This window comes from Papilio machaon, chromosome 15, assembly GCF_912999745.1.
Source record: "Papilio machaon chromosome 15, ilPapMach1.1, whole genome shotgun sequence".
In the NCBI taxonomy this organism is placed as follows: Eukaryota; Metazoa; Arthropoda; class Insecta; order Lepidoptera; family Papilionidae; genus Papilio; species Papilio machaon.
Window position 1 is genome coordinate 1,292,412 of NC_060000.1, and position 12,132 is coordinate 1,304,543.

The window sequence follows — 12,132 nt, forward strand, 5'->3', positions numbered from 1 at the left end:
ATCCTTTTTTACTTATTTAACCACAAGCTGTCAACCGCGACTTCGTCCGCTTGGATTAACAAAAAACTTATTACGTAGCCTATGTGTTCTTCCAGACTGCTCTACACCTATGCCAGAGCTCATCAAGATCCGTTGAGCCGTTTCGGAGATACCTTTAAACAAACATCCATCTATCCATCTAAACATTCGCATTTATAATATTCGTAAGATTATATTGGCAATTAAGTTATTGCTGATTTAATAAAAAGAAGGAAATTATTTAAAAATATTCAATTAGAAACTGTCAGTTTTCGATGACCTTTTGTCATCTCTCAAAATTCAAAATTCGTAAAATATGTCACTAAATAATATTCGGATCTACCTTAGTATCGAATATTGGTTTCCGCTGTTATTTACATGATCATTAATTCTTAACATACAAGTATTTTAAACATTCGATCTAAATATACATATAATATTATATATCTTATATACTCACGGGAGGAATAGTTTTTTTTATAATAACTAGATGAAAACTATACCATAACATTTAAGCCTAAGTAATTATAAGTACCTCTGTTGCCATGAGGTGCTTATTTTTACCATAGAATATAAGTATTTTCCGACATTACACACGGACCTCCATATGGTGTGGCCAAATGAACCTCCGCAATCCACTTTTCGCCATTTCGGGAGAAGGAACTTTACGGATGGAGAGCCGCGTCACCGTCTATCTCCCGGCAATTCACACATATGTGCGGGTTGCATCACGATGTTTTCCTTCATCGTACGAACTTGGGATAAATGTACATATGTAAATCGAAAATCAAAAACATATTAGTACATTGGGGATTCGAACCCAGGACCTGTAGCTTGCAAGTCAAGTGCTTAACCCCTAGCCACCAGCGCTCTATTTCCGACATGCATGACATTTGAAGACAACCGGTCCTAGTCATTGGGCCAGCGTGATTAAAACCTCGTCAAGAGCGTGCCTATCAAACGTAATCAAATTATAAAAAAGATATTAATTTTTCATAAATGAAAATGTGTTACTTAGATCTTAAAATAATTATAAATGAACTACATATATCTTTAATTTCTTCAAATAATAAAAATTATACGTAAACTTACTCTATGAAAACTGGTTTAAAATAACTATCCTATTAACTCATTATCTGGCCCGTTCCCACTCATGTAAGGTCGGCATACAAAGTTTTATAAACCTTAAATTTTTGACTAAATGTTATATGGCCGGTCGCCTGCGTGTCTCCAACCCTACTTGAGAGGAACTATCTTATTAACTAATGTTTGATAAATATCTCTATGTTTTTTATCGATTCCTACAAAAATATAACATCAAATTAAGTTAGTTTAACATAATATGTATTTTGGTAGACTTTATTCTTTGGGTTTATTTTCCAATAATTTTTAAGTACGAAGGAACTTTAAATTTAATGTCTTTGTAAGTACTAATATATATATATATTTTATATTATTACATTTAAAGCAATTACATTTTTTCTTTTGAATACCAAAACTATCTTAAAAAGAAGTAAAACATATCAATCTTACTTCCTACAACTGTAGTTCTTTAGTTATAGACTTTAATATTTGTAAAAACTTCTTGTCGGAGGCCAAGGGCCATTTTAGACGCGCCACAGAGTTATTTAATATTTCTTAAGGTAAACTGGTCAGTACTTTCGACAGTACTAGAAGAATGAGTATGCAAACACTAGTAGAGTAGTATATCTAAGGTATTCTGAAGGTAACTGGTCAGTACTCCCTGCGGCAATAGTAACCTAGGGTACGACACTTCTGGCACAAATGCTGCGGATGAATCTTGGACTGGTCACTCACGTCCAGACCATCTGGCTTCTCCAATGGCCTCTGGAAATCAAGATAATAAGAATTGAAAATTGTTTTTTTTTTTTGCAAGAGTAAGGATAACTCATAAACTATTTGTCAGATTTTGATAAAAATGGAACCGCAAGTTGGCATGGCTGCGACTGTCGTAGAAATTGCTATTGCTAAGTGCAAGGCTTAACGGAAGATCCAAAAAGGGATGTGTTTTGTTGTTACGTCAAAGAGTGTACGTAAAAGTAAATAACGTAATAAGTTGTTATATTTATAAAATACTTGCAACTCATTCCGCGCAGAATTTAAAAAAATTATCTTCTGTTCTTCTACACTATGGCACTATTGTACATCTGTGGCAAATTTCGTCAAGATCGGTTAAACCGTTTCGGAGATACCTTCAAACAAACATACATCCATCCATCCATCTAAAAATTCGCATTTATAATGTTAGTAAGAAGCTAAGAAGTAAGATTCTTGTACTTGGTACTCTGAATTGGGTAATGTATGTCTGTTATTTATAGTATTTTTTATGTTCACAACACATCACTGTGAAATATATGTAGTCGTAAACAAGTCATATTTATGAGTATATTACAGGAATAAAATTTTATACGTCATTAGCCGTATATTACATTGTTATTAAAATAAAATTAAATAAACAGATAACATAAATAAACACTGCAAAAAGTTTGCGAATCGTTTGCTGGCAACTTCCACACTGTTAAAAAAAATAATAAATGCAAACTGTTTCTCATTCAAATATAATTTTTATATTTTCACTAGCTTTTACCCGCGACTCCGTCCGCGCAGAATAAAAAATAGAAAACGAGGTAAAAATTATCCTATGTCCTTTTCCTGGTTCTAAGTTACCTGCTCACCAATTTTCAGTCAAATCGATTCAGCCGTTCTTGAGTTATAAATAGTGTAACTAACACGACTTTCTTTTATATATATAGATTACGTTTTGAAATATGTATGTATACATGTTACAAAGTAAACGATGGTATTCTTTTTTCAAATATTCAAAATATGTTCAACTGTTCAGAGGCAAGGAACTAGATAGAGCAAAAATTATATCAACTAGTAATAGGCAACTAACTGTATACATGTAATTAAACTGTGCAACTCTTAGCAACGTAGCAAGTAACAACTAAATTTGCTATAACTAAAATCCTATGTTGGAATTGTATGGTGTTATATGGTTAATCAAATAATATTTCCTTCAGCTAAACAATCACCTGTTTATGTGGGAAGACGTTAATCCGACATTTGATACACTCCTGTCCGTTGTTGGCCCAGGAGTTCCCACTCATCCATTTGCGTTTGCACTTCGGGCACTTGTACTCGCCGAAGCACCGCTTTTTACCCTGATACGGGGTCAACCCTTCACCTTTCGGACGAGCCTGGAATGTATTATAATTAATCAATTAACCTAAAACGTGAAAATGTGACATTTTTCACTTGTGAGTTTTATTTTTTTTGAAAATTCAATATGTAATGACGTTAAAAAATATAGAGCAGGTGTAGACAGCTTTATTGTTTATTAGGTACATTAAATATTTCTAGTAACAGATCGCTCTACGTGACTATAGCGCATTTAAAGTTTTGTAAACATCCAGCTTGAGATGAAATTCTTAGAAAAATCGTGACTGTAATTCAATTACAATGTAATGTGATTGGCCGGCTTATGTTACAATTAGAGTTGGTACACACTGGGCAATTCAAATAGGCATATAACGCGCGTTTAAAGAAACTTTTAAACTTATCTACACTTAGAGAAGGACACGCCTTGAACTGTGTATAAATATATATTGTTGTCGCTTTTTTTTTCAAAGAGAATCAAAGAGATGATAATATGTGTAATTAGTAATGTAAATTCTATAATTAGAACGCGCGCTACCATTTTTCCAAACGCCCTGTGTGTACTCACCCTTAACCTCAGAGCTGCAGAAACGCTTGCGAGGCGTTTTGCTATCGCCTTGCACCTTACAACGGACGTCTTGCACAAACAAATTCACTTTTCTACGAATAGCAAATCTAATATTATATTCGTGAGATCAGTGGTAGAGCCAGCAACAACATCTGTTGCTCCACATAGAAGACAGGCGTGAAGTGGAAGCAATTCCGTGTTTCGTCTAATGAGTGTGCACGCCGAAGGCCTATTTTTGACTCTCTTAACCTTCTCACCCTTTTCTTGGAAAGAATGGGAGGGTGAAGCAGATTTGGTGGAGAAGGGGATAGATAGGAAGGGGCAATATCCTCTTACTGTGCGTTCCCTTCTCTGTCGATTACGAGCAGCGTGAATTTAACTCAAAATGCGGTCTTATGGCAATCACTAGTTCAGATAAAAGCAAAGTCAAAGTTGAAAGCTGAAACAATACGTCCTTGTTCAGTTCCATGACGGTTTTATTTGCATGAAACAATGATGTATTTAGTTTGATTTAATTAATCATACGACGATAACCCGAATATAGGTTATCGTCGTTAGAATTATCAGCAAAAATTAAACAACAGTTGAACAAGTACTACATTAGTGCCTTCAAAAGTGTAGTCACTTGGCACTTACTAAATGACCATATCCTTTAAAATCAGGTATCAAAAAATTTAACTTGAGGTTCGTCTGCTATTTAGAGAAAAAGTTCTGTTAATAGAATCCAGGGCCAAGTTACTAACAATTAGAATAACTTTTAACTGTTGAATGGTATTATATAAATAAATTAATTAATGACCAAATTGGCATTTTGCCACACGGAGCCGATGCCGTGGTGCGGAAATAACAGAACGGTTACTCGACTTGTTATAAAAAATATTGTCACCGCCTTATAGTCTTAATTTAATATTTTTTAGTCGAAAGAAGGGATATATAATATTGAAAAGTATTTATTTCAATCCTCAAGAAAATATTACAGACAAGGTTAATGCTATAATTAAATATCCAAATGCGTGATAACTAAGTCACTACTCGCCTCAGTGGGACATTGCCGTGTTCCCAGATTTCTATGTTACTTACATCGTACAAAAACAACACAACTCATGCCATGGAACATAACACAGACGGGTAGACAGAGGTAACAGATTTCCATTTAGCGTGGCCCTGAACCATTTTGACTCAGATACATATCACGCAAGCAAGCTCGTCAGATGCTCATGCTTACATTGAAGGTATACAATAATGACGTGCATACCTGTGGGCAATCTCCAATGTAATGTCCTTTCTTAAAGCAAAGATGACACATGTAAGCTGGAGGCGGCGGGCGCGTTGGGCGACGCAGGGACAATGCGGCCAGTTGGTCCGCCAGCGAGGAGACGTCGTCGGAGGGCGCTGTAGAGCATGGTGCCGCCGTCGGCAGCGGGCCCCAGATAGAACCCGGCACCCACTGGAACCAATCAAAATATATGTCCTCATGATATGAAACTTAGGTCCAGTATAAACCCACTGGAAACATAAGTATTGCTGAATGGATTGACCAGGGATTTCATTACCTATTATAAAGTGAGGTTGAAACGAACAGCATTAACGCTTTTATAATGTGATCTCTACGAAATCAAATAAAACTTGTTGTTCATATCACTCTGATTCATAGATTTTCTAAAATAAACACTCACATTTCTTTTTAACTTCACATGTATAAGAAAATATAACCTTACGCTGCGCTTATGAAGGCATTGGATCCACCCGGGTAATTTAAAATATCAACCTGGTACTACGCCCATAGTTAACTGACTGCTTTGTCTACTGATCTCATGTATAGGAAACATCTGGTTATCGGTCAGCAAGACTTCCGTTTGGTCAAACAGAACGAGGTTCGGACAAACGAAATCGCGGTAAATTCTCCCCCCCTTCAGTCCACCACGTCGGTCTCTGCGCGATCGCTGTGCACGCGCATCTGTTTAATGAGTTAGTGCTCCGATTAGGGCTGACAATAATTTTAAAATATTATTTTTTCATATTAAAAATATGTTAAAATAATTCATAGTTGACTACGTCCGCACGGAATTAAAAAAAAACTAATAAGTAGCCTATGTCTTCTACCATATTATGTTCTACATCTGTGCCAAATTTCTTCAAGATCCGTTAAGCCGTTCCAAATATACCTTCACACAAACATCCATCCATCCATCTAAACTTTCGCATCTATATATATATAAAATAAAGTCGTATTAGTTACACTATTTATAACTCAAGATCGGTCAAACTGATATAACTGAAAATTGATAGTTTATAATCTTAGTAAGATTCTGTATATTTTGATGGTAATATTGAAGTAATACAAAAATTAAGATAGTAAGTAATTAAGCATGCATAAAGATCGACGAGTGACAACCCTACCACCGCTCCAATTCGGAAATGCGTGCGTTGACGTCTGGAGGCGAACGCGTGGTCTCTGTATTGTACAAAAATTATTGGTTGAAAATTAGATTCTTCCCCTCTTTTTACTTCATCAGCGAATCCTATGAACCTGGTTACAACAATAAAATTTCAGAGTGCATAAGCAATGAGGAGTCCCGATGTTGATATTACGTTTCGATGCGCATTTTGCCATTTTTGTTTTGTCCTTTACTGTCGATCAGATTAAAATATGGGAATAAATCAGATCGAGAAAAACAAGCAGGTATTTATGTTTACGCAAGAATTTCATACCATTATGCGAGTAAACTGCGTAGTAACTTGAATTTAGGTACTTATTACTTAAGTTAAAAACTATCTAAGTTAACAACTACAAACTCTTTATAGATGCTTAAATTTTCCTATTCCGGTGATACAGGATGATGATATTGTAAGATTAATTTATTTTTTTCATTTTTTTATGCATTTCATCTTCTATTTTGAATTGTGTGAAATTCAAGTTCCTATGGTCTTTTAATTCAATCTGGATGTTGTCTTGTGATTGTTATATCTTAACATCACATAATTACGCATTAATTTTACATTTGTTATTATTTAGTCAACGAATTTTATTCAAGATGTGACTTTACAAATCTTTAATACAATTAATTCGATGTTTTCCACAATTTCAAAACAGTCTGGTGTTACTCATGAAATGCAATGGTAATGTGTTTTTTATTTTGTTTTGACACAGATCGTGACGTAGAGGTCTCGGGTAAATGCGTAGGAGGTAAGAGACGCGCCTACTGGTTTGTGTGCGATTTTATATCGGGAAATTATTTCAAACAAGCATGGACAAAAATAATGTTGTGTTCGGAAAATGAAAACTATAAAATTCAACTTGTTGGTATAGCCTGAGTAGAAATATAAAACACCTCACCATACTAAAGTTTTTAATGAAGTTGGTTAGTTACTGACCACGTGAAATGTGGTCATCATTATCATCAGCCGTTATCAGCCCACTGGTGGACATAAGGCGTACTCAATGACTTCCACAGTATGCTGTACTTCGCCTTTTAACCAGGAGGGAGGGTGCCCCACACTCCGAGATGTGTTCGTAAGACATTAATGAGTTTGAAGTTGTAGCGCAGTTAAACTAGTTATTTACTGTCTATAACGTTAAACTGACCAGTACAGAGATAATTGTAGCTGTATCAGTTACACAAAGATACTTTTCATTTCATTTAAATTGATGACAGTTTATCTTTTAGTATAAGAGTTTCGCCAGTGGCTACCCACGGTAAGATGCGGTATCAAAGCAACCCGCCAATCACCGGATGACGTTATACGACTCTTAACTAAGAGTAACTTGAATCTCTTAACAACAAGCTTTGTCACTTGAAATGTAAGACGTAATAAACTTGAAGAGGTAACATAATTTATTCTTATAAGTAGTCAATAATTATTTTATTGTTTATCAATATAATTAACCTATTTTATATTAAGAGAGGTTTTCATTCTTCTTAAATATCTTACTATTGGAATCTGTTGGGATAAAATGTATCCCATGTTATTTTCTGTGCTCCTGATAGTCTCTGTAAAATTATAATCATGTTCTTGTGACATATGTAGAATAAACGTATTTTTCCCATTGGACCAATAATCGGTGGCCGGATCGGCCCAACGGGAAACATGCATTGTACTTAAAATAATGCTTAAGATTTTTAAATATACTGCTACCAATTAATACACGAATTCAATATGAAAACTTTGTTAGGTTACAAAGAACAGCTTGAGCACAGGTGTTGAATGAACATATTTGGAATTCTGGAGATCGCTCTATAATTAGTGAGTTTTACCGACTTGTATTTGGTCGTAACTTGATCTTGCTTTTAGATTACCTATTTAAGACATAGATTAAGAGAAGGCACTACCTCCTGTAACACAGGTCCCCACCTACCACAGGAGGCAGAGTCCTAAGAAATTGTAAAAAGTTTTTGTGGATCAATAAAATTTATTTTTTTATTTTTTTATTTTATTAGATACAAATAAAATATGAAAGAATACTGACTTAACTTAGACGTAGACACAAAAATTGCTTATACTAGACTTGTAATATTTCCTAATAGAATCAAATATACCTTGACTGATATCTTTCCTCTGTTACTTTCTAGAAAAGAAATAGGCCATCGCGAAAATATTATGCAAAACCTTCTGACCATATCTCCATTCAAAAAGCACTAATTTGTTAATAACATGAAATCTCTAGATGGAAGTAGACTTCAGGAATTGATCTGCCTTAAACTACTACCAACCACTGAGTTATTATGCTATCAAATTGAACAGATGAACAAAACGCAAACGAGTATGAAGCATTGAATTTGTTTATTTCATCAACCGAACGCTCGGCCATTCAAACAATTAGTTAGCGGGGTCAAACACCTATCCTACTTCCTTCAATCATTATGTATGTACGTTATGATTGAATTCGTCAATAGACTATCTACAACCCAACCTTTTGAATACTCCATTCCCAAACTTTGTACACCGTGCGTTTAGAGCAGTGATTCCCAAACTGGTTCAGATGAATCCATTGGGGTCCACAGAGAGCCGGTAGGAGTGTTTAGATGGAAAAGAAGTTGAAGGTTCACAAGTTGAATTAAATTTGTCGCATTTAATGCAGCAGCAAATGTCTCCCCTTTCTGACCAACGCTCTGGGCAATCACCCAACCGCGCCCTACCCCAACGCCAGCTCTACAGTTCACCGAAACCCGTTAAAATTTTAAAGCGGTCTAAGGAAAAAAAAGTTTGTGAATCTTTGGTATAGATCTCTAAATCATTATGAGTTATCGATGTAAGTAACATTAGTTTTATTCTTTTAGTAGTATTATAATTAGTGTACTAATATATGTGCAAATAACTCTAATCAACTTTGTTCTCTCGGCTACTGGTTAATTTATTAAAAATGTTAAGTAACGAATAAATCAATTGCGTTCTATTTCACAACAATTAACTCTTTATACATCAACGGAACGTTTAACAATAATCTGTTGTTCTGAGGATTTAACGGGGACAAATTACACATGTTTAATTTCTATCGTTTTAGCACGTGGACGTTTTATAAATAACTATTTCATCTTCGTTATGTCAATTTTATAAGAAAGTATCCTAACTTTTGATCTTAATGTTGTTTTAGACAAATCTGTCATCTTTAACAATCATCAACATTGCTTCGGCTTCTTTTAAAAACCTATACTTATATCCCAAGATCCTATTGGGCATTAAAGTTGTCGAAAACAGAACATTACGTTGAGATTACTCAATAATTTAATTCGTTCTTCTAAATAGTAATACTAAGTCATAAATATCATTGATTGCCACGTATATATTGGAATCAAACACTCTAAAAGTTGTATTTGAATGCTTTGGATATAATGGTACTTCTGTATCTAAGGTATATTCTGTGCCTAGGATAAAAAGAGTAGTAGAAATTGCTTAACCATATTCATAATAAAATAATCGAAAAATCCTTCCGACTATAACCCTATGACATTCAGAAGAATACGAACCAAATGACAGCACTCTCGTCTAAATTGGTTCAGTCGTTTAGCCTACAAGAGATCACAATGGAAGACTCGCATACAACTATCATAACATGACCCTTCGGAGTCGGAGTAAGTCTGGTAAAAAATAAAAACTCTTACCGGATCATTCTGATCTTGGTTCAGGAAGAGCCAGCCTAGTAAAGCTTGCTGGCAGTTGTCTGAGTTGCCACACCATTGTGGCAGGTCGGAGCTGATGGCAGCCGGTGACATTGCACCATCAGTACTTCTACCACCCTTGACCACAAGATAAAAAGTTTCTATCACAAGTGACCACAGAGCAGTAAACACTGTTTCACAAGTATACTGGTTCAGCACTTGTTGTCGTTGTTATACTGGTATTTTTACAATGTCAGTGTATACGTGGTGAGGGCGGCGGCCGGGCAAGGCGGTATTTTTGGCTCGCAATGTGTCGGGCTGCGCGCGCGCCGGTTACTCTCGAACTAGTAGCAGCCGCTCCTTAAGACGGGAGATGGGAATAGGCATAGTGTTGGCCGAAATACTGAGAGTTAGTGTAGTGATATCGATAGTTGGATATTAAAAATGAAAAGCTTTCTATTTCTTCCGAGTTTCTTTCGCTGTTAAAGGAGATCTGTTTACCAAGATTTATGAATTTATTTACGAATTCCAGATGTACTCCGTTCACAAAAATATACCTTGTATATTGGTTGCTCACAACTTCAGTTTTGCCTACGATTATCTCTTATCCAACTGCGATAACTTAAAAATTTTAATCACTCATATCAAAATTACATTCTCAACTCAAAATAATAAAAAAAACTGTTACTTATTGTAAACAATATGCTTCAATTTATCAATTTTATAATTTTCAACTCATTTATTATAGACAATATGCTTCAATGTATCGATAAAACAGTCTTAAAATCGTGTCCCAACACTACGTGGAACATGTGGGCGCCGACGCGCGGGGTCTCCGTGGAACAATATTTTCGTTCAGCCCCCCTACCACGATATCACAGCCGGCATCCTAACGATATCCCGTGCTCTGAAACAAAGCGACAGATTTGTACAACAAAGCTTAATAGTAACAAGCTTTCACCCATATGCAGTTCTTTTGATGACGTCACTTACGTATAGAAAACGCTTTTTAAATAATAGTTTGTTGTTTTTTATTTCCTTAATTAGCCACCGCTGTTTAGTTGTTTAGTGTTCGTCTTTAGTTCCTATTATTTGAAGGTTCGTTTACATTTTAGTGATTTAGTTTATGTAGATGTTAATAAATTACTTGATCTCGGAAAGGAAGAGTCATATTTTGTTGAAAAGTGATGTGAAACTGACGAACAATGCAACAAAAAGGTTAGTTTTGTTTTGTTTACTATAAAAAGGCTAAGTTTGTCATATATTGTGCAACGATATTTATGCGTATTGTTTACGAAATGTGCTTTTTTTTTTCGAAAAATGTATAAATCGATGTCTCTTATGAATAAGCCAATGTGGATATTGACAACTTTTCAGGTTTTCGGAGGAACAGGTTTCAGGAACGGAGAGGTTTTCACGGTTTGAACTATATAGGAAAATAAGCCGCATAGGCCCTTTTACTTCAACAAAAAATAACATTAACACCTGTAAATGTGTTTTTTGTTTAGTGCATGTTGTTAACTAAACTAAGAGGTAGCTTTTAACACAAAAAAGAAAAAATTACCAATTTGTTAATTTGGCCCTTATACGTAGTACCCATCGAAATATCAGGAATGCTTGAAAGAATTATCAAGTGGATAATTCTTTCGAGCAGCCACTTCAATTCCCACTTCTAAAATACATTGTTGAATTCGGCTAAGATTTCAAATCTTACACAAACTTTAAGTGTGAAATTTATTTGAAGTACTTTTATTTTAAGGTTAGAAAAAAAACTTATTTCTTTTATCACTTTCTTATTTTTTGTATTGTATTTGACTTTGAAAGCTTTCCAAACTTTCTATATTAATTATAAGTTATTTCGCTCCTTATATTTTACTTCTTACTAATGATGGATGGATAGATGCAAGTTCAAATTCATTTATTACAAATTTTCACAAAAATATGTACTATGCAGAAACACAGATTTATTATAAATCAACCACACAAAAATTCCTCCACGCTATAGATACCACTTCCAAGCAATAAATTATACAATCCCCGTTTAAATTATCTGGCATTCAACATCTTCAGGACATTTGGTACCTTGTTATAAATTTGTATACACATAAACAAACAGCTATTAGTATATTTAGTAAGTCTAGGATTATCTTGTAGTACTAATCTAAAATTGTCACGCCGGTTGCGAACAGTGAATAATTTTTTATGCTTCCGTACAAACAAACAAATGGATGGATGGATGTTTGTTAGAAGGTATCTCCGGAGTGGTAT

At 34.8% G+C, this 12,132-nt stretch overlaps 1 protein-coding gene across 1 annotated transcript; it reads right to left on the reverse strand.

The window, feature by feature from the left end:
• Positions 1–1,611: 1,611 nt before the first annotated feature.
• Positions 1,612–10,195, reverse strand: LOC106720896 (zinc finger CCHC domain-containing protein 24). The gene is made up of 4 exons (XM_045681324.1): positions 9,868–10,195; positions 5,022–5,213; positions 3,075–3,239; positions 1,612–1,866 (listed from the first exon to the last, which is right to left on the reverse strand). The coding sequence occupies exons 1-4, from the start codon at positions 9,976–9,978 to the stop codon at positions 1,753–1,755; spliced, it is 582 nt and encodes a 193-aa protein (XP_045537280.1). The 5' UTR covers positions 9,979–10,195; the 3' UTR covers positions 1,612–1,752.
• Positions 10,196–12,132: the final 1,937 nt, after the last annotated feature.

Excerpts from the sequence above, each read along its gene's own strand:
- LOC106720896 (XM_045681324.1), bottom strand. The coding sequence starts at position 9,978 with ATGTCACCGGCTGCCATCAGCTCCGACCTGCCACAATGGTGTGGCAAC. Across the intron at positions 5,214-9,867 it reads ACCAAGATCAGAATGATCCG|TGGGTGCCGGGTTCTATCTG; the intron begins GTAAGAGTTTTT and ends GATTGGTTCCAG. Across the intron at positions 3,240-5,021 it reads ACATTGGAGATTGCCCACAG|GCTCGTCCGAAAGGTGAAGG; the intron begins GTATGCACGTCA and ends AATACATTCCAG.